Genomic DNA, 23808 nt, shown 5'->3' with positions numbered 1-23808 from the left:
TTCAAGCTGTAGAGTTAATTTGAATTTGCATTTCTTTGTTCTAAATTTCTCATGAAGCATGATCTAATTACAAGGGTGAGCAGTTACATCAGGGCAATATATGCATATTTGTCTAACAAAGGTGAAATTATTTTTAAGGTCCAAGTTACTGATACCAACCGAAGGCTTCAAGATGCTGGGAAAGAGGTGAGAAAATGGTTTTTAATTGAATATTTGCAGCAAATTAAATTTGTTTGCATAATTTAATTGTAATTTTTTACAAAATATCTAAGGTGATAGCCCAAACAGAGGAAATCATCCGATGTAGAATTCAGCAGAGGAATATTACAACAGTAGTGGAAAAACTGCAGTTGTGTCTTCCAGGTGAGTTACAAATATGTGCAATAGTGACATTTGGCTAAATACAGTAGCCAATGAGATAAGTCATTATACCCAAAACGCAACAGAAGTTTTATTTTTTTTCTCATATTTCAATGTTCTGTAACATGAATTTAGCGGAGGAATTACTAGGATCTTACAAATGTGTCCAAATTTAGATCTCGTGATGGTATATTTATTCTATAATAATTGTAATAGGGTAAACATAAAGTTTTGTTTGAAAACTAACAACGAGAGGACATAGATTGTACAAAAAAATTAAGCATGTGTATTTTTATCATACAATAAATATGTTTGCATTTAAACCTTTGAAGTTGTTGTTTAACATTTATTTTCCTGTGGTTAAAAATGTAAGGAAAAACATTAAAAAGTTTGTGAACGTTATTTGTAGTAGCATCTTTCAACATTGTGCAGTATTACAATAGTATGTTTTTGAACATCACCATCTTGAGACATTGTTTCGTATATAGTTAGAGAACATTGCATTTCATAGTGTACATCTATAAAGACTGACTTCTGTTTATGACGTTGGCAGATAGGTTTGAACCTTTTTCTTTGTACTGCGTAATCTTTCTGTTGTGACTTGGGATAATGACAGTAGATGGTACTGTTGCCTTTCTGTGAGCTGTTCCCATTAACTGATCATACATTTGAAATTCCCCACGTTTTTTATGATGTGCTATAAACATAATTGGTTGACAGATATTTAAACAAAAGTTGGTGTGCTTATACTGAGAAAAGTTTGAAACTACTGTTTCACTTTTAAATTCTTTACTACTTAATTTCTCTTTAATAGTTCACTTTTTTTCTCTTAATCTGCAATCTAGAACCTTATTTTTCACTACTTCTAGTTGGTCTTCCTATTGTAATAGGTTACTGAGAAAAGCGTGTAAGTGAAACGAAGACTAAAATAATATACAGTATATATTTTCCATTTTAAAGTATATATTCTTTTTCTTATTAACTTATTAACGTATTTAGTTTGCAATAAGATCTAAATGGGTTAATATTTTTGTTTTTATATAGTGCTGGAAATGTACAGCAAACTAAAAGAGCAGATGAAAGTAAAAAGGTGAGTGAATTTATTTCTGTAACTGAAGTGTAACTTTTTCAGTGAATGGGTTCATCTACTTGTCTTTTACAATTATTAACAGACTGATAAAGACTAGTAAGGTCAAGACATAGTGAATCGTATAGTCAGGTCTTTTCATCATTCCTTTCCTTTGTTTCAAGTATGCCATTACAAATTAACAGACGTTACATGAAAAATAACATAATTTTAATATCTTAATTAAGAAACTTCAGAAAACAGTTTTTACTTAAATAAGCATGAATGCAATGGAAATATATTTTAGGACATGAAATATAAACTTTTATTAATACTGTAAAACAATTTAAGGACCAAGAATAAAAGTGATCCTTAGGGAGTTCAGTAGAAATGGTAAAATAATGGTCCCTTTTTGGTTCGTTAATACCCCAGTAATCTATCATAGTACATGAAATTGTATAATTCAATTTCCCATGTATCTTCCTTCAGTGACAGAAATTTTGTTAGTCTCTTATTTATTTGAAACAATTAGTGTAATATGTAAAAATTTTCTCTTTACTGTATGCACAAAAATGTGAACTCTAAAAGACATTCTCTAGATGTCAGAGTTGGATTTGTGTTTGCTGTTTACTACCTATGGGCTAGATCACTGGTTTGCAATCTTCTCAGAGTGAGGGCAGCATGTTGTTGCAGTGTCTTTGGAGCAGCCCAGCAGGGAGACTGACTCCTTGAGTCAGTCTCCTATTCAGTGTTCCCACTGTTCTGGGAAGAGGAAGTAAACTCCCTGGACCTATACTCATTGTAGTGTATGCTCCGTAACATACAGGTACCACTTTCTGCTGGGTAGAATAGCTGTTCTGCAGAGCCTGCTGCTTCCTGCATGCTGCAAGCGTTGATACAGCACACTTAGTTAAAGTGGTCATGTCCTTTCACTTCCTTGCACTGTTGCACAGGACAGGACAGTCTGGCTTTATAATTGGCAGGGGTGTTAAATTACAGAGTGGAATCATGGAGGGATCACATGAGTGAGCTACACTTGCAGTTAGTTTTTTAGCAGCATTTTGATTTCAAGTAATCTATTATTTTTGTAGTTTGACTCCCATTGGTTCTTTGGGGTTGATTGTTTTTTTTACTATTATTGAGAAGTCATCAGTACTCTTCAAAGCTAAAAATAACCTTCAGTCCTGTAAAGATTTAGTGCTATGTCAGCTCCTGTAGAAAAAATGCTACATGGGAAACTGCAAGTCAAGAACTGTGGCATTACAGAGGTATCAGCCCACTAGAGTAGGTGTTAGGACATGTCATCATCATCCCACTAGAAAGAAGGCCGAAGGGGGAGGTCCTCTAATAGCATCAATATCCTCAGAGCTGTATTGAAATCCCATGGAGATCTAGAGCACTGGCTCTCAACCTTTCCAGACTACGGTACCCCTTTCAGGAGTCTGATTTGTCTTGCGTACCCCAAGTTTCACCTCACTTAAAAATGACTTGCTTACAAAATCAGACATAAAAATACAAAAGTGTCACAGCACTCTATTACTGAAAAATTGCTTACTTTCTCATTTTCACAATATAAAATAAATTGATTGGAATATAAATATTTTACTTATATTTCATTGTGATACTTACCATATAATAGTATATAGAGCAGTATAAACAAGTCATTGTTTGTATGAAATTTTAGTTTGTACTGATGTCGCTAGTGCTTTTATGTAGCCTGTTGTAAAACTAGGCAAATATCTAGATGAGATGACATACCCCCTGGAAGACCTCTGTGTACCTCTGGTGGTACATGTTCCCTTGGTTGAGAACCATTGCCTCAGAGCAATCAAGCTGAGAGACAGTATCTTCATGCTACTGCTCAGGCTCCTTTCTTCTTTATAGTATGGCTCTGTCATTAACTGTGTGACAATCGTTTCCTTATGACTTAGTCTTCTCCATGGGGGAGCACAGAGAGCATGGAGTGGTATCCTGTGGAAATTGACATTAATTCTGGTGGTAATTTCCTGTGGCTTGCCAGGCAACAAAGCCATAGAGTGTCTGCACACTAGCCACGTTCCCCTTAATACTGCAATGGTACCACTGGAGGGACTTCCACAGGGTCAATGGGATGCTGCTGTTGTGGTTCCTCTTCCTTCTCTCCAATAATTCTTGTCCCATTGTAATGAGACTTCAATGACTTTATCTTATATCTGCCAAGCAGACATGATGTTGTGTTCTTTAAGTAGCTGAAGTAACAGGGATTATGTTTGCATAGGCTTCTTAAGTCACAAACTCATGGCATGTACCAGTAATCCAATATACTTACTAATAATTCAGTATATATCACTGCTGAAAGGTTCTACATAGTCCAAGCTAATGCTTATAATTGAATATTAGAAGTTTAAAAACTGACTAAAAAGCTGAACAGTATAAACAGATGGGCACTCAAAAATGACACGTTAATAGAAATTCTTGGAAGCCATGAGTTTTTCACCACAGTGGAGTGTTAAGGTGTATGGGATAGTTTATTTTGAATTTAATTTGCTATTTTTCCATTTACAGGCATCTTTTATAACACACAAAGACATTTCACTGACTTAAAGGCAACATGCTATAGATTTTTTAAAAGTAGATTTGTCTTCTTTTTTTGCCTTTATGATGCGTAAAGGATGTATGAAGCTTTTTCCCGTGATTTTTTTTTTAAACCATACAAATATCATGAATGGCGAGTCTGGTCTTGCTTGTTTTTGCAGGAAGAACTTGAGAGTGTCAGAGATGTGTAATGTGAATGTTCATTGAACTGAACCTTAATTGAAAAGATAAGGGTTTTGACTCTTTAACAAAGACTTTTTTTCTCACAAGAGTTTATTGGATATTAACATAAAATTAATAATAAAAACAAAAAACTAATAAAAATACTTTTCCTTCTCAATTTCTCAGATTTCCATCTTTTAAAATGCTGTAATTTCATCAGTACCTCAGTTTCCATGAAATCGCAGACAAGATCAGAATTGCTAATGTAAAAAAAACAAGCAGAGAAAAAGGTGTGGCATTTTTTGGTTTTAGGACAAAATCCTTTCAGGACTTCTTTACATATCGTAAAGAAGCCAAAAGAGCAGAAGCTCATTTACTTCCTTCTATAGACATCACCTTTTAAGATAATGCAAAGTATGGGTCTGGAATATGTGTTGCTTTACTTTGCCAAAATGAAGGCAAATGAAGTGGATTCCAAACAGCCATCTGTTGGTAACAATTTTTGGTCACTGCCAACCTGGACTGGATTTTAACTGGTGACCCAAGGGTGAAAGGCTCTGTATCCCATTTAACTATCTTCTGAGCCATGTATAATGCAAGTTGACAAGAATCATAGTTGTGAGGAGAAATAAATGAGGAGTCTGCTCTAAACAGACAAGACTGGTTGAAGAATTTTATGGAGGGGTTAAATCTTGGGAGAAAGTGGCTTAAGGGAAGGGGTTTTGGTGCTCCCAGTGTCTTATTACTCACTATGGGTTTATAGATTTATAATGAACCTTCCAATTTTTTTTCTTTTAAAGACTGTTTTAAAGTGACTTAATCATATCATGCTTTTGATTTAACCGTATTATATCTTATAGCCTGTGGCTGCCTGAATGTGTCTTTGAATAAGGTTACAGATTTTGCTTTAGAAAATGATGGATATACAACTCCAACAGGATTCGTTAGAGAAAGAGATACAAAAGCACTGATTTTGTTAGTGTACTGTGGGAAGCACTCAATACTACGAGTGCAATAGAAATGCCTGTACAAAATAAATTGATTGCTAAGACTGTTGTTGGACCTTATTTAAGCTACTGTAGGAAACATGGATGGGACTATGATCTTGTGGGTAAAGTTTAGTGCTGAGAGATCGGGGTTCTTTTCCTGGCTTTGTCATTGACTTTCTGCATAACTGTGGGAAAGTCACTTAGCCCTTCTGTGCCTCAGTTACCCATACAATACAATGGGAGACAATGGTTCCTTATCTCAAACAGAGTTGAGATTCATATGTTTTACCAAAAGTTTGAGGAAAGGTGTTGTATGAGTGCAGTATATAACCACAGCACAACGGGACCAAATTCCACAGCAGCAACCCCTAAATTCTGTGGCAATGTAAATTTATTCTAATCCCCATTCAGCCCATCCCCATGCAAACAAACGCTCACAGTTGAACTCTATGAAGTGACGTTAAATCCATTGTTGATTATTTTCAGCTCTGACTGGTTTTGAGAATGGGTTCTTTCATTGTGCTTTCTAGATGGTTCAGCTCCAAGTCTCTGTTCCCATGTCATTCTCCAGGTAGCCCAGCTAAGAATTTCCTTTCCCGGTGTACCCCAGAGAAGGGGGAAGCTGATAGCTGACTACAGTGGCTAATGTCTCTAGTTGAGCAGGTTCCTATTGCAACCACCCTCATGGATTGCTTGAATGGCAATTTTTAAAGGAAGTGCTTTAAATCTAAACGTTTTTAAGCTGTGTAGATGGCTGTAGCGTTTCTCAATGACTGGTCTATGGGCCGGCGCCAGTCCCTGAGATCTCCCTGAAACAGTTTAGGAAGGCAGCAAGCCATTGCCTGGTATCGAAAACGTTGAGAAACACTGGGCTACAGGGATTCCCTTCCTTCACAAAAGTAATGTTGCAGTCAAGATGGTGACTGTTCGACATGAATTTTTTTTTTACTTTTGTAGCTATACCCAGGTCATATGGCTTTCTTTCTCTGTTAGCACTGATCATTTTTTAAACCAGTTTGTATGAACACATTGAATATGAAATTCCACTTATGTGAGGCTGTTCTTTTAATTAGCATGTGTTATTTATATAGCACCAACAGCAAATTAGGTGTTTTTCAGACTAGTATGAGGACAGGACATACAAAGAGCTTACAATCTAAATAGGCAATATACACTGAGTCAGGAAAAGGAAAGGAGAGTAGTGCCAAGTAAGTTTCTTTGTGAGATATTGTTTCAAAATTTGAATCAAGTCTTCTGGAGTTGTGTTAAAAAAAAAAAATCCACAAAACACCAAACAAAAACGTGTGATATGTATCTTCAGAGGTAATGTTTAAAACAGTTTAAATATTATATGCTGATAACATTATATTTTCTCACTGCCATTGTTTATGGTATGTTTAACTTAACTCAACCAGAAGTCTTGATAGTCTAATTGGTTTTTTTAATGATGCAATTTTGGCACTTAGACAATAAAAGAGGCTTAGGTGATTTCAAGCCAATGGTAACCGAGAATATGTGTTGTAGATATCTTAAAGTAGCAACTTTCCAGATGACACCCCTCCCCCCCAAACTTTTGTAAGTCTGGTTTTCCATATTGCTTGCTTCTGTCTGTGTATTCTCATAGCTGCTTTACATGCCTCCTAACCCTTTGTCAGATTTATTCTGGAGGTTTCAGAAAATTACTTGGTTTTAGGAAATTAAGGATGAAGTACTAAATCTCCATAGTTTATATGATTTTACACTGATTCTACTCCAGCCACCTCTCCTTATATATTGAGCAATCTCTATATATGAGAGAAAAAATTGCTCAAAAAACAAAGTTTAAAAAAATGTTTTTGTTTGAAGGATGAATTAATAAGTGCATGTCTTTGCCAATCCACACTGTGCCTTGGCCATAATAACCTGTACTTCTGTATCAGTGCTCTTCTGTCCAAAGTTCTAGCATGCTTCATGGTTAAGGATTGTTCACCTTCCTTTTTGTAACCAATCAGGTTTCTAAAGAGTTTGTTATGGTTATGTTCTGACTTGTGAGTCCCTTTAGAGGAAACCACGGAATTTGTATCTCCTTGCTCCAGTCAGCAGGGACTAATCTTCCCACCATGACCCACTGTGCTCATCTTGCCCCTGGCCCCTGCCTCGCTCCAGCTGGGGACCAATCCTTCCCCCTCACCATGCCCAGCTGTCAGGGTGGATAAAAATCAATGACTTAAAAAAAAATCAAAAAATTGGATTTTTTAAATTTAAATTGGATTTTTGCGGGAAAAAACTATCTAAAGATGGTTTTAATTAAGATACATTATATCATGGAATAGGGATTCTAATTCTATATTATGAGATAATATATTCATGTAATGTTTAAGAAAAGTTTTGTAAATGAGTTCTAATAGTTCATGGATTAGGCACCCAATCTTATGGGGTTCCACAGGCTTCTGTATAGATTATTTAGGTTAATTTTTCTATCTACCCAATGGGACTCAGTGCTCAGTCTAGAAGATACCATCATAGATGCTTATTTTTGCAGTTCTCAAACTGTGGATTTGTGTCTCCAGAGGTAACATGATTGTTAACAGCAAAAATGTTTTTAAATAAATAAATAATCTATAGAGGTGAGAAATAACAGACCTCAACTCTGTTGTCCCTCTGCAAATTTGTGTACACAGGGTCAACCCCTTACCCTCTCTTTAAAAGTGAAAAGTTTCAAAAAGTTCAATGAATAGAAGATTGTTGGGGGCAGAATAGATCTGGACAAGGAGAAGAAGTCTGGAGATAAATGTGAGAACTGAGGGACATATGCTTTTTTGTTAAAATATTATGTTTGCTGTTGAAGAAAAAAATCCAGAATACTTAACGTTGTTGTTTTAGTTAAGTAAAATAATTTAAATGTCTGTTTGGTTGTGTTCTCCTCATAATACAGCCTGTCAAGAAAATCCTTCAAATATTAATGATTAACCTCTTGGATTGAAGATGGTTCACCACTTCATAAATATCTGCTTCAATTATCTTGGGTAAATGAAATAACCAAACAATCATTCATTTTCTGATATAGCTGTAAAACTCATCTGAAAAGTTTTCAAAATAAATCACGGTTTAAAAATGTATAGTGTGTACCTTCTAAAAATGAAACCTACATCTATCTCTGAGTTGTGAAGAATATGTATTAAGGTTATAACAACCAACGAGAATGCACTTTTATGTAGAAACCCATGATTAAATCAAGTCTTCCTAACTAGTGATTTAAGTCATGATTTAAACCAAATACATCCTGCCCGCTGTGCTCTTGCCCCTGGCCTCTTCATTCCCCAGGCGGGCCCACAAATATGTTTGGCGCTGGGCCCACAAAAAGTTAATCTGGCCCTGGGGGGAGCCGGGCCGGCCCACTCCGGGGTGGGGATCGCGGGGCCTGGCCTGCTCTGGGGCGGAGCACAGCCCCTGTGGGTCCGCGAGGTGGGCCAGGCTTGTCCCCCTAAGCTGGGACCCTTCGCGGAGCAGGGCCGTGGCGAGACCAGATAGGAGCTGCAGGCGGGCGCTAGGGAGATGGAGCAGGACTCCTTGCCCAAAGCCTGAGGGTACCTGGGTACCTGCCGCTGCCTCCCCGTGTGCCCCCCGCAGCCTTCCCGCTGGTGTCCCAGCTCCCCATAGTGAGCAGCCTCAGAGACCCCTGCCTGCCCCCCTTATTCTACATTTGGCCCAGGACATTTTTAAATTTCTTGGGGCAGTTTACCCATCTCAGGATTTCTATGGGAAGTGCTCACCTGGAGCCACAGCTGGTCAATGCAGAGACAAGCTGGCACCATGAGGCATTATAGTTACCAAACATGGAAACCTCCCCCTCTGGGTACCCAGAATATATATGTGTGTTTGTGTGTGTGTGACTTCATTTTTCTCTTTGCGCGCAGCCATTACCCGTTCTGACAGGCTGTTTATAATGCTAAGTTGACTAGTTTTCGGAGGTTGTCGTCTGAGGCTAACTATTTTGTTGGCAGGTTTCAGAGTAGCAGCCGTGTTAGTCTGTATCCGCAAAAAGAACAGGAGTACTTGTGACACCTTAGAGACTAACACATTTATTTGAGCATAAGCTTTCGTGAGCTACATCCGATGAAGTGAGCTGTAGCTCACGAAAGCTCATGCTCAAATAAATTTGTTAGTCTCTAAGGTGCCACAAATACTCCTTTTCTATTTTTGTTGAGTTGTTTCAGATCTAAGACTCTGGCAAGTGCTGCTGCATCATTTCACTAATACTTTGTGTCAATTGTGTGTGTATGTTAAGTATTTGAGTGTATATGGTTATGTGCGAATGTGTGTGTGTAGGTTGTTGAAATTTGTCATATTGATATTGTCATTGCCACTTTGTACCGTAGTGAAGCAGTATGAGGAGAGGGGAAAGGAAAGGGAGTGGGAGGGGGAGGGGGGGCACAAGGTGGAAGTTTCGCCTAGGGCGCAAAATATCCTTGCACCTGCCCTGGTTACTCCCCCTTAACGTGACACTGTCAACTTGAATTTTTTGAAGCTGATTAAATGTTTAAAAAATTTCAAACAGATTTTTTGAGTATTTAGGGCCTTTTCCTAATGCAGGGCATGGCTTTTTACCACTCTGTTAGCTTTTTGTGCCCATTCAGAAGTGAGCATGTCTTCCAGGAGAAAAGGTTTGGTAAGAGGTGAAGGAAATGCTAGATGTTTGGTTTCCCCAAGACTGATGTGGTGTATGCTTCTTTGCCTTAAGTATCTCATGCAGTACCCCAGTGTTTGTACCCTGCGTTGCCTCCTTTATGATCACAATAACTTCTTTGGATTACTTCCCCCCCCCCCCAAGGAACTAAATAGAGATTACTAGCCTACAGATGGCTCTGAATCCCCACCATTACTATGTAGCTTTTTTGACTTGGTTGAGAGACCAATCCCTCCTTCCTGAGGAATATGGCTTAAGCTTCCGAGTTCTCTCAAAAGACCTACACCCCTCATCTGTTCCCCTCTTCCTCATCTGCACCCTGCAAGTCTGAGGGCACTGATACCTATGGTCTTGAGTCCTACAGATCTCAATGAGTAGCTCATCATTTTCGTTCCTAGAAAAGCCCAGGGTCTCAGCTCTTTTACATGTCTGGGCTAGCCCACACTCTCAGAAAAGAGGGGAAAGTTTCTGAGAAAGAAAGTTCAAATCACTTTTATCCACAAAGGAATGTTTGTCATTGCAAATGTTCCCCTAATATATTCGTGGAGGAAAGAGAACTCTCTTGCTATGCTTTGGATCATTCTGAATCGAGTCATGTAGAATATAAACATCCTATACGCTGTTCCCCTCACTATCTCATCCTTCTCTTGAGGGGCCATCTGTGTCCAGGAAGGCAAGCATGGTCTCCTGACTTATGCAGGCCACCTGCATGTTGGGTTGCTTCTCCCCTGAGAGTCTCCTTCCCCAGCTGCTTTCTCTCCTGAATGTGATGATTTGGGGAATTTGTACAACTTATGAATTCTGTGTGAGACTGAGCTTTTGCTTTGTATTTATCTGTACCAGAGCTCATAATATGTGACCTGCAAACTTTTTACTGTAGCTGATGCAACTTCTCCTGCTACAGTATAGATCAGCGGTCTCAAACTCAAATGACAACAAGGGCCACATGAGGACTAGTACATTGGCCTGAGGGCCGCATCACTGACACCCCCACCCCCGGCTACCCTGGCCCCGCCCCCCACTCCACCGCTTCCATGAGGCCCCGCCCTGCCTCTTCCCACCCCTTCCCTGCCCCCATTCCAACCCCTTCCCTGAAATCCCCACCCCAACTCAGCCCCCTCTCTGCCCCCAGGGGGAGCAGGAGGGGTGCAGGGTGCATCAGGGGGCTAAGGGCAGGGAGTTGGGGTGCAGTAGGGGTGCGTGGTGCATCAGGGGGCTCAGGGCAGGGGGTCAGGGTGCAGGGTGCAGCAGGCAGCTCAGGGCAGGGGGTTGGGGTGCAGCAGGGGGCTCAGGGCAGGGGGTTGGGGTGCAGGAGGTGTGCGGGGTGCAACAGGGGGCTCAGGGCAGGTGATTGGGGTGCAGGAGGGGTGCGGCGGGAGCTTTGGGCATGGGATCGGGGTGCAGGAGGGGTGTGGGGTGCAGCAGGGGGTTTGGCTGCAGGAGGGGTTTGGAGGGCAGGTCCGGCCTGGCGCGCACCGGGGACAGGACAGGCTCCCTCCTTGCCTGCCCTACCCCTGCGCCGCTCCGGAAAGCGGCCGGTACCTGGAGGAGAGGGGACACAGGGGTCTGTGTGTTGCCCTGGCTGTGCCTCCAGGCACCGCCCCCGAAGCTCCCATTGGCTGCGGTTCCCCATTCCCAGTGAACGCCGGGCCAGAGCCGCTCTAGGTAAATGCTGGGGGGGCCGCGGGGAGCTGGCGGGCCACAGAAAATAACCCGGTGGGCCGTGTGTTTGAGACGCTGGTATAGATCAACTCCAGGAAGTCCGGGCTTGGATCTGCTGAAGTCTGTGGCGATTGTCCTGATGCTATACTCCATGCTACTCCCATGGAGGAAAAACACACCACCAGCATCTCTTTCTGAAGTGCAGCGGGAGAAAAATTTGGTTTTCCCCCAAACATTACACTATTTGTAGTCCTTTCAATTCCTGCTTGAGGTGTTGCGTCCTCTGATCTAATTGTATTTTGTTAGAAATGGCAGTTTTACTTCAAAAAAAAATACTGTTGTCCTGCCCTGTTGCATAATGCCTGTATGCACTGGGGGGGCGGTGCACACAGAGTGATTTGATGCAGATACAAAAATCTTCTAAGTGCCACTTTGGGCACATTCCATACCAATAATGCTAGTATCCCCAGCCTATATAATTCTAATTTATACATTGAAAAATATACTTTTTATTTTTTGTAACTGTCTTTAGGTTTTATAGCTTAATGTTCAATGCTTGCTTTGTTTTTCCTCCTACAGTTTCATCAGTAGCCCGCTCTAGGTAGTGGAATCAATAAATAATACTGGTGCCAGCTTTTACCTCCTACGTAATTGTTTATGCTGTACAAAAATAACACCTATTCTAGAGATAAACATTTACTAATTAAATAAAAAGTATTGAGCTACACTCTTATTCTGCAAAAAGAATGCTGTCGGACCCTGCATGGTATGAATTTAATTAGAGAAGAGAAAATAATTATTTTATTATAATTTCCTTATAAAAGTAAGGATATTGTATACTTGTAAATTTGAAACACATATTAATACTGCAGCTATCTCTTTCCCTGTCTATAGCATCTTTTACAACCCTTACTTTTTAGAGTTTCAAACAAGTAAAGAGTAAATGCACTAATGAGCTTTTAAAAGTTCAGCTGTATTCCTCTTCTCTGGCTTATATTTTCAGTGGCTCTAGGTTAGGTTCCCATGTTAGTTATTTAGATTCCTTTTGATTTTCCAAGAAATCACTATACTGCTGGAGAATTTAATTTGATTTCTATAAATTTCTCTGAGTTAGACAGGATATGAAAGAACAAAGAATATTCTCTTCTCATTCAGTCTTTTTACAGTAGTATATGTAGCATTCTTCTCTGAGTGGCACACATATGTCAGAGAAGAGCATTATTTTTTCCTTTTTGTAGATTAAGTCCTCTTCTCTGGCTAATTAAATCGTTTCTATCTATCTATCTATCTATCTATCTATCTATCTATCTATCTATCTATCTATCTATCTATCTATCTATCTATCTATCTATCTATCTATCTATCTATCTATCTAAATTAGCAGCAGCAGGTTTTGGGAGATGGTTGCAATTAACTCGGCCTAAAATCCATGGTCAGAAATCTCTGTTGCAAAGAGTTTCTTGCTGAAGTACTCTATGAAAAAAACAGATCTCCTTCAGTGAGATCCGGTAACCTCAGATTCAATTTTCTTGCTCTGTTCCCCATGTCTTCCAATTTTTTCCTGGATTCTCTAGCAATTTTACTTGATTTTACTGGTTTGAGCTTAAGCCAGGGCACTGGAACAATTTCTATAGTGGGAGTACTGAGATCCGTTGAACCAAACTGTAAACCTTGTATATAATGGAAACCACTTCAAGCCAGGAGGTGCGTCAGCAACCTCAGCACCTCTATTTCCAGCACCTATGGCTTGTGATGAAGATTCTGTGTCTTCAGTGCCCTCGGTTTGGCACTCAACCTATGAATTTCTTTCTTGGAACTCCTCCGTGCCATTTTTAGTATCATTTATTGTTTTATGTGCAGAAGTAATTTAGTCAGCAAGGAGATTTATGCCCTTCTGAACTTCCTTTAGAAAAGTGCAGCTTCTGTGTTTCCCAAGTGGGCCTCCCTACTCTATGGACGGGGCTTGGACAACCTGTAAGGGGCCAATTCAGTATCAGAACAAGATAGTGAACTCAGATATAAATAATTTTTATCTTTTTGTTTTCCCACCAGATCTGCTTCCTTACATTATTAGAAGTTTTTGTATTTTGGAGGTGTTAGTGGGGATCAAATCAATCCTATTGATGGATTTCTGGTCCTGATGGGAAGATTTATCAGCCCTCTTCTGCCTTATGTCAGATGACTTCTATTGCTACTTCACATTTTTATATCCTCATAGTTTCAAAACTTGGGTATTAGTAAAGTTACTCTTGCAAGACTTGTTCAGAGGAGGTAGTAACAATTCACTTCTATATCTTAAAAGGAGGAATTTTTAAAATGTTTAAATTTTTGCTTAACTCATTTATATTAGCCCCTACAATTTGTACATTTCATTACGTTTGCTGAGAGCTAATAATGTGTATGACAAAGTTCCTGTGTCCCATTATACATAAATAATATTTTCTAGATTAAAAATTAAAATAAATCACACCATGAAATGATATGCAAAACTCTGTAGCTTAAATCCTAACCTGCTGGTGACCTTCAAATTATGTCTTCAATTCTTTATCAGAACAGATGTTAAAGGGGCAAGGTCCTGTGTGTGTGTATGCATAGAGAGAGAGAGAGTGCGCACACACTCAGGACCGTATATGTATAATTAGTAAGCAATTCTAGAATGGATTGAAAATGGATTATGTTAATTTTGATCTTAGAGACAGGTCAAAACCTTCCAGATGAACTAACTGTGCTCTGATAAGCTGATTTGTATAATTTAAATAAAAACCTTTTATATGATTTTGTTGCTATTATAGACTTATTCCTCCTTAGAAGTCTCACCATGTGGCCCTCTTGGACATTATTTTAAAAAACAAAAAACCACACACACAAACCCTTTGTATTGAAAACATTCTAGTTGCTTTATATAAAATAAACAGAAGGCAAATATACAATAAAGCAAAGGCTCCTAATTTACACTTGAAACCACTTTGTTTGCAGTCTACTGAAAGCAGTTGTGTTCTTGGAGAAAGAGCAATTTTTTTCCCCATCCTTTGTCTATACTGAATTCAACCATCTTGAGTTGAGAGAATTTACAGCTGAAATAGTTTTTGCTCATGAATTTACAAAAGTTTTCGTACTATTATTTTGAAGTAACATTTAAAATTACCATAATTGAAAGAGATGTTTTTTTCCAGTTTTACTTTGTACATTTGAAATAACTGTGTGTATGTTAAATTTTCCATAATGTAGTCAGTCTGTCAGTCCCTTATTGATTGTATGGGGCTTATAAGGAGAAAGACAAGCTAAAGCTACATCTCAAACAACTAAAATTGAACTAAAGGGGTTATCTTGCATATACGCTAAGAAAAAGATTGCATTTAGAAAACATGTATTAACTAAGCGTGGCCTAAACTTGACCCCTTTTCCTTCTTGACTAGGAAGTTTCTGTACCACTTACTCTTGAATTACAGAAGTCAGGATTCAGCCCAAAATAAATGTGTTTTAAATTTATGTTTAAATGGCTTCCATGCTGAGTGGTTGGCAACATTTTTGTTGACAGAACAATTTATTATCATACCTGCTAATATAGTAGGCTGTCTCATATCGTATATTTTGTATGTTTCCTATGGCTCTCGACAACTTTAAAATCCTGCTTAACCGTGGGTTTTAACAGTTCATGGTGTTTATAAGTCTTTCTGTTTCCTGCTTTCTCAAAGCTCTGCAGTCTGTTTGAGAGTTATTCTGTTTTTGTTGTGATTAATTTTTTGTGGGGTAAAATTTTCAGAAGTGCCCAAGTCCCATTTTGAAAAGTGACGTAGGCATTTAGGGGCCAGTGTCACTTTTTGAAATGAGACTTAGGTTGCCAAGTCACTTAGGCACTTTTGAAATTTTACCCAGAGCCAAACAACCCACAAGTGTGTTGAACAAATAAGAGTCTTGGCCCTGAAGAGCTTGCGGTCTGTGTGAGAGCTGAGAAGAAAGATTATTAAATGAAAAATGTTAAATTCCCCACAAAATTAACATTTTTACAATGATCTCCCTCTGAAGATGAAAAATGTTCATGGTATTTCTCCTCTATAAGAGCATGTTGCCATGTATAGTTGATATTTGAACATTTAACAACCCTCTGTGTCAAACTTATTTGAGTTTTGTTTTCTTTGATTTTGCACTATCCTACAAGGGTATTGAAGAGTTTAAATGTGGGAAGAGTTTTCACATTTTTACCTGAGGGGCAAGAGATAAAGAATGCAGTTAAAAAATATATATTAAAAACTGGCCAACTGGAGACCTAGGGTTCAGTTCATTGCGATGGTCAGTTCCTTGGCATGTTCTGTAGAGGAACATGGATTTGATGTGTTACACAGGTATCATGCTCAGCCCCTCGAGGAGGGGAGTGTCTTGTGGTGTTCAACAGGAACCTTTCTGTCCAAGTAAGGAGCAGGGCTGACAGTTTCCAAAGTATACATGGCTGTGGGGGTGAATGGAAAGTATGGGGCAACTTCTTGGGTTCTAATGAGAACACATTGGAAACTTTTTGAAAAGAGAAGGTTCTAATAATTAGCACTTAGTGCTTTATGTGTTCAGAATGTTGTACAAAATAAAATGAAAATGAACAAAGCCATATATTTCTAATCTAAAAGGCGTACACAGCATGTTGCATCTGAGGGGTTTCTATTGTTTCCTTAATTTAGTACCGCGTTATGCAGGGGAATTTTTTTTTTGACTACTTGGCATTCTTTATTTTGCATCTCTGTCTCTGTATATTAGATCTCCACAGATTATAGGCTCTTAATGTAATGAAGAATTTGGATCGATAGCATGGAATTGCTTGAGTTTTTGAAATATCAAGCTAATCGTAAAAAGAGGCATTTAATGACTTTTTCCCTATTATTTTAAGTCTGTGATTTCCTAATTAACATTATATTAAAATCTGTACATCATTTAAAAGTCCATTGTGAGTAATTTTTTGTTATTGCAACTTGTTGCCCTAGACTGTAGCAAATTTAGATGAGTGCTTGTCCTTATTAAAAAAAAAAAAAGTTGTATTCCTGTGGATAAGACTGCTCACTTGGGATACAAGTTTGGGAGTTCAAATTATTGTGGTTGTACATCATTTTCAGAAACAAATAATCATTTTTCTTTTAATTTGATATATGACAAAATTCTCAATTTATTTTTCTAAGCAAAACCAAAAAGCTACATTAATAGTTGTTGAAAAATAAGTGAGCCATATAAAGATGCAATGTTTTTAAAAGGAAGACTGTTGAAATGGGTTAGCTGTCTGAATATCCTTTAAAAAAAAAAAAAGATAGTTAAGGCTAACTTGCTCTCCCCCAAATCCTTTGAGGTCGTAAATCCACTTACATGAAGTGAGGGGTAAAAATCCTAATTTTGTCTTTTAAAATTTGACCGGTTAAAGGAATACAGTTAGCATAAAATTCACATTACAGTACTTTCTGAACAATTTTTGCCTACTATTATTACAAATCATATCTGAGGTCAGATCTTGCAAACATGCACACTTTATTTACATGAGTAGTTTCTTTTTAAGTCAGTGTGGGGGACTATTCACATAAATAAGGGTAGTTATGTACAGATGTGTTTGCAAGGAGAGAAGCCTTAAGATAACTGTAACTGAAAGATTAAAGTATATTTATCAGTTTATTTTGTGCACTGACTGTCACTTTGAGTATAATCCGTTTCACTGCATTTCCCATAGACAATCAATTTTTCTTACTGTTTATGTGGGGACTTAGCAGCAACTGAAATTAGTATTAAATCCATTTTTAAAATTTATTACATTTCAGTTTGTTTCCCTTTAAACTCAGTTACCCTTACATGAGGTTTCACAACATGTTTAACTATTAATATACTGTAAAACATCTTCCACAGATTTTTCCTCTTAATGGCTAACATAGATTGTGAAGTGTTTTTTTATTGTACAGCATACTTCTGCTGTTTGTGCCACAAATGTGCTGCAAGTCTCCATTAACAAACTAGTTTTTTTAAATATACAGTACTGTACATTGCCAAAGCATAAACAGATACATGGCTTGCAGTGAAAAAGTGCATTGTTGAACAGAATAGTCATGGAGGAAAAAGGTGGTGTATGTATACATTTATTTCTCTAAGGATGGTGAGGCAGATACATTTAGGGATAATCTTTTATTTGTGATTTTTTTTTTAATTTGTGGGGTAGGCACCCCAAGCACTGGATGGGTGCTCACCATTGTATTTTAGAAAAACAAAAAGAAATTAATAAAAATATGGTTAGTAGCGATGAGACAATAAATTAAGCTAAATAAACAGAACTAACTAGATTTTATTATATTAAGGTCCCAGTTCTTCAAGCTTTTGTGAGTAGTACAAAGGGTTAGTTTGAGCAGAACAGTTTGTACAGGTGGAGCCTAATTTTGTACTTAAGAGTACTTTTAACTGTTTTGAAAATGACTGGATTTCAAATTGACAGGGTCACTTTGGCTAACTTTTTGTAATTTAAAAAATTAGAAAAAGTTGTCTCTTTCACCAAAATAAGTTGGTCCAATAAAAGATATTAACTCACCCACCTTGATTTTCTAACTAAACTAACATCTTTCTAAGACTGATCTTTTTTTAAACATAAATCCTTCGTAAGTATAAAATGCTTTAATCATATACTATATATTGATTGATATGTATGATTCTGATGGCTTACAGAAGCAAAAATAACAAAGCATGCTTCCTTAAAATTTAATAAGATGTCTTTATAACCTGTTTTTTAAACTCTTTACAGATATTATTCTGCTTTAAAAACAATGGAACAGTTAGAAAATATGTACCTTCCTAGAGTTAGCCAATATCGTTTTTGCCAAATAATGATAGAAAACCTTCCAAAACTGCGTGAAGAAATTAAAGAAATTTCCATGTCAGATCTCAAGGACTTTTTAGAGAGTATTCGAAAACATTCTGACAAAATAGGGGAAACAGCAATGAAACAGGTAAGTTACATAAAATAATTTCGTTCTTGTGAAAAATTATTGAATTATGTTAGACATAACATCAGTGTATTAATCTCATTTATTGTATAAAGAAAAGGAGTACTTGTGGCACCTTAGAGACTAACAAATTTATTGTTAGTCTCTAAGGTGCCACAAGTACTCCTTTTCTTTTTGCGAATACAGACTAACATGGCTGCTATTCTGAAACCTACCATTTATTATACAGATACTTAAAAATATGCTTTTTTCCCCTTGCGCTTCTCTTTCAGATTTTTTCTGTTTTTCTCTTTTTTAAAAAAAATTTGAGCACATGGGATAGCAATATTCATTGAAAGCAGCTCAAAAGTCAGAAAATGGTGTGTTTTGGAAAAGTAATGATCAGCAGATTTATTCTTTTTTTTTAAACACAAAAAATATAATTTCAGAATTTCTAGTTGCAAGATGAACTGTGAATTTTATAGATAGTGAATGTCTCCTTCCCCATATGTTATTTCAGGAGAATAGGACACTATTACAGTTTAAGTCATAAACCTGTTTAAAAGTGACTGAGGCCCCATTGCTGTGAACCTTTAAGCCTTGAATAGCCTTAGAAAAATGAGATGCTTTTTTCAGTTGAATTAGCTAACTTGATTTAGTTAGTGTGACTTGAAACACTCCTTAACACCTATGGTATGTCTACACTTCTAGACATACATTCATCTAGGCATGAAGCCATCAGCCCATAGGAAACTCCTAGTGCAAAATGCTACAATGCATCTCCTCAGCAGCACAGATTACCATGATCACTCAAGCCTGTCCTCTGCTCCATGTAGTGGCTTCCCATAGAACACTGAGTCAAATGTAAGGTCTCAGTTCTTATCTTCAAGGTTCTCAGTGGCCTGGGCCCAAGATATTTAAAAGATTGCATAAAGCTCAGGGATGAGGACTGTGGTCAACAGCTGTGTAACTTGAGCTCAGTAATGCTTTCTTCCACTGGTAAAGGTCATCTGTGTAGGAGAAAGCTTTCTTGCAGGCTCATCTGAAACTGTGGAATGAACTCCCACTGTAACTGTGGACCTTCACAAACGTTCTGCTCCAAGTGCAAGGCACACAGTTCTTTGACTTTGCCTTCTCTAACACAAACACACAGCAGCTTGTACATAAAAAAACCCAACCCAACAGCAACAATAAAAAAACCCTACCAAAACAAAAAACTTTACTGCACACGTTTATTTTTTCCCCCGAAGAAAGGATGAGAGAGAACGAACCACATTAGACTGATGTTAGTCATGTTGTTTGATGCACTACTGGAAGGTACTCGGATATTATGGTTATGAGGGCAGTATGTCTACACTGCATTGTAAACCTGGGTCTGTGGGGCATGTGCTTGTGGATTCTGTTTCCAAGTCTGCACTTGAGTGTCTGTGCTGCATCATAAATCTGGATTTACAGTTGCTGGACATGGGTCTCACAACTGTGCTAACATGTCCATATTGCACTACACAGACCTTCTGATTTGGGTCTGTGGCTTGAACTGTGTCCACAGTGCTGAATACCAAGACTTGGACTCAAGTCTCAGTGGGACTCGGGCTCAGACCTGCCCTCCAAGGACCCAGGTCCTGAATGATTGCCAATCAGAGTCCGACAGATTTGTGGGTGGATGATAGGCGGCTCTCGGCTCAAACCTGAGTGGGCCCGGGTTTAAAATGCAATGTAGAACAGAACAGATTTTTTTGACTTGATGTTAATTGATTGCCAGTTAACTTGAAAGAGTTAACATGTTTGTAAAGCTAATATGGACACTTCCCAAACATTTTTCCAGATTACCAGAATTTGTATTTTATGCAAGGCTGAGCCAGCAAATGTATTAAAACTACAACTGCCATTTCTTCACTACGATTTTAACATGTTTAAAATACACCTTCTTTCCTAGTGTAGACGCAGTTTAGCATCTGTACAACTGTGTTGGCTAGTCGAACATAACCAGCAGATGCAATTGTAGAGGTATTAAACCGTGGCTACGCTAGGGCTTTGTCTTCGCTTAGGGAAAAATAGGTGTATTCTTAACTTGAGTTAACCAACTCTAGGTAAAATCCTAGTGACTACAAGGCATTTTTTAGTTTTTCACACAAGTTAGCAGATCAAGTTAAAGTCTAGGTTCCATAGTGCTTTTGAAACTTTTCATATATATTTAAAAACTCTTAATGTGTGCTGAGTTACATACTGTACGTTATAGTTTTTTAAAGCCCCGCAAGTTAGTCTTTCCGTGTACTGAAAGAAAGAATATTTGTTGAGCTATTTTATTTTTATGAAATAAATTAAAACATTTCTAAATCTCATTTGCAGTACAGATGTAATAAGTGAGAAGTTCCTAGTTGTGGTTCTAATGGGAAATTTTGTCACAAAAACTTTTGTAAAAAATTGTCCTGTTTTTCAGCAAAATTTAGACCAGATTTAGTTTCCAGTTTACTGATCCTCTGTTGAAAGCCAGTTTTAGTTTTGTATTTAAGATAGTGATGAGCAGACAACAAAACATGTGAAGGTCCAATTTAAACAAACATCCAAAATTTCATATTCTTATTGGAAGCTTATCCATACAATATGAATCTTTGAGACTACAACTCCCAGAGCCTCAAACTCACTTTTCACATACACATGATTCACTTTACTTACTAAACACTCTGCCTGCATTATCTTTTTGGGTGAAAAGGGAGATGGAAACCAAGGAACCTTTTCCCATCTCTGATGAGTATCGTGCCTCTTAAGAAGGAGACTTGGGGCTGCTACGCACCTCCAGCTGTGTAGACCTCAAAGGTTGCTGAGCCCATTGGTTGGTTAGCTTTCTTTTCAGAGGGAGGCCCAACGTTATATTATCCTTACCTGCCCCCATCATTGGGTCTTCCTCAGGGTGTTGGCCAGACAGTTTTCCTTCCTTTTATTGCCCTCAAAATTCAACTCTTGGTTTCACTTATCAAGATGTGGCAGAACTTCCAACTCCTGTACTGTGGTGCTGCAGGTCCTAGTAACCCCTCCATTAACTTCCAATTATCTGGTCACTTTGAAATGTAAAAGGGACTTGTGAGGTTTGTAGCCCTCAGTGAGGTGCAATATTATAATTTCCTAGAGTAGGTAAGATCCCTTCCTCCTTACAATATTACTGGTTTTTGTGAGAATGGAAGGAGAATTGTTGCACATTGAATTCCTGGTTCCTTTGACATTTTAAAGCAGTGAGCCTAGTGGAACCCAAGGAAAGGGATTACTGTGTCCTATTGCACCTGATCAGGGAGATCAGTTGTGTGGTCTCTTATGATGATTAATAAGACATAAAGGTGGTTTTGAGATTGGGAAGGGAAGATGACAGCCCTAGCTCCTCTCTCAGGTACCACCAGTACTGGGAGGAGAGAGCAGATTGCTGGCATCTCCTGAAGGAGAGAGACTGCTAGAGGCAGGGAGTGGACTGTCCAACAACTCTTCCCAACCTAAAATAATCTGCCATTTCAGCAAAGAAATAGCAGTGGTTTGGTGTGTGATGTGGTGATTGCAATAGGTAAGTTATTAACCAAACATTCACAATCCTTTAAGTTCAGTTTGGGCTGGTTATTTTTTTCAAGCAGGTTTGCCCTTCTGTAATTTAAGCTTCTTAATTCTGTTTTTAGTATACGGGGCATTCTCTTTTGGCTTACAAAAGCAAAATTTCTGTGTAAATGTAGCTATGGTGTTATGGATGAAATATGATTACAAGATTATACTGAGTCACATTTTCATATTTCTTGTAATAGTAGAAAGAATAGACATAAAATAAGTTCTAGGTTTCTACGTATGATTCTTCTCAGTTAAACTAGGCCAAAATCTGTCTAGTTGGAGACAGCTAACTCTATAATAATTTTATTATATTTAAATATTTGTCTTTTATATGCAGTATCTGGTTAGTAACATAATCACATGATAATTTTATGATTATTTCTTCAAAATTACATTTTGAGAATTTAAAAAAAATTGGTGAGGTTAACCTTTGAACTCATTGTAATTGCAAGTTGATTAAAGACATAATCTTCAGTATTTGCATGACATGTATGCCTTGGAGTTGTACTGATCCGTGCCCACTAAAATAAATATATGCCAACTGCATACGACTCTACAGTCTGCCTTTACAGTCATAGCCTATATTCAGTTCTGTGATGATTAATGAAATTTGCAGTCCCTCTCTTCTGATATTAAATATATGTCTTGCTAAAACAGGCACAGCAACAGAAAACCTTTAATACAGCTCTTCAGAAACAGAATAATGTAAACTATGGGAGGAATATGTATGCAATTAATGGCAGAGTTCCAGAACCCAAGTATGAAATTACATCCAAGCGAACACTTGAGGAAGAGGATGAACATGAAGAAGAGGTAACTTAGTATTAAGTCAATATCATTTATTTAAAGTGAAGTCTATAGCATTAATTGAATATTTTTGTTGTACAAATGTAGGCCTTTGGTCCTACAATAAGCTCAGCATGGATAGGGTTCCCCCACTGAAGTCTATAAGGCTCTGTGGAGGAAAAAAGATCCCCCTCATGGAGAAGTTTTTGCTGGATCAAGGTCTTGAAAAGAAACAAATCAAGATGTTAATTATATTTATGCTACTTGTATAACAATTTTATGGACATTAATGTGAGTATAACTTGTAATTCTATAGAGGTCAATCATAACTTATCACTTACGGTACCATATCTCGTCACTGTATGTGATATGTAACCTGTTAGAATTGTCTGACATGTGAGAATATTCTGCCACTGCTGTAGCCATTATGCTTCTGTGTTTTTAGTGGGTATTAACCTGTTAAAAGAACAGTTCTTTGAGTCCTGGTCCCTATCTGTATTCCATTGTGGGCGTACATGCACACCATCATCTGAGACTGGAGTGTCCTTCAATCCACTCCTGCACAGTTCTCCTTGTCCTGCTGTAGACCAAGAGTGTAAGTGGCCGTGTGGACTGACTACCTCTCCAGTTTCCTTCTACCACCCATGATGTAAGATGGAAAGCTCCAGTGTCCAGAAAACTTGCTTCCTTCACAGATTACCTGTAAATAGTTATAAAATAATTTATAGATTAGTAGTTTTAATAGGTAATAGTTAGTATAGCTAGAATTGGAAGTCACCCCCCAATCCATACCCTCTGAGGCAATTATTATGCCCTGGATCCAGGGCTTCAAGAATCACGCCTCATGCCCGCTTCAGAATGGTAACACTGTCAACCGTAGTTTCATCACTGACTGAAGGAGACTGGTTCACAGTACTTAACATGAAAGATGCCTATTTCCATATAGACAGCCATCTGTCACATAACATCTAATCACACAGCTTTGTTCAGTTCAAAAACATCAGTTCAGGCATGTCTCACTCTCTT

The 23808-nt window shown here is 38.0% G+C and overlaps 1 protein-coding gene across 4 annotated transcripts in view; it reads left to right on the top strand.

Moving 5' to 3' along the window:
- The window catches only part of EXOC6 (exocyst complex component 6), a 175810-nt gene that overhangs the window by 39408 nt on the left and 112594 nt on the right, over positions 1–23808 (top strand). For all 4 annotated transcript variants that reach the window (XM_074959080.1, XM_074959079.1, XM_074959082.1 and 1 more), the window contains exons 3-7: positions 139–186; positions 273–363; positions 1405–1450; positions 18231–18435; positions 22654–22809. In XM_074959080.1, coding sequence (XP_074815181.1) covers positions 139–186; positions 273–363; positions 1405–1450; positions 18231–18435; positions 22654–22809 — 546 coding nt within the window. The remainder of the gene's footprint in view (positions 1–138; positions 187–272; positions 364–1404; positions 1451–18230; positions 18436–22653; positions 22810–23808) is intronic.

This window comes from Natator depressus, chromosome 7 (genome assembly GCF_965152275.1).
Source record: "Natator depressus isolate rNatDep1 chromosome 7, rNatDep2.hap1, whole genome shotgun sequence".
Taxonomy (NCBI): domain Eukaryota; kingdom Metazoa; phylum Chordata; order Testudines; family Cheloniidae; genus Natator; species Natator depressus.
This window is presented reverse-complemented; position numbering and strand designations above follow the sequence as displayed.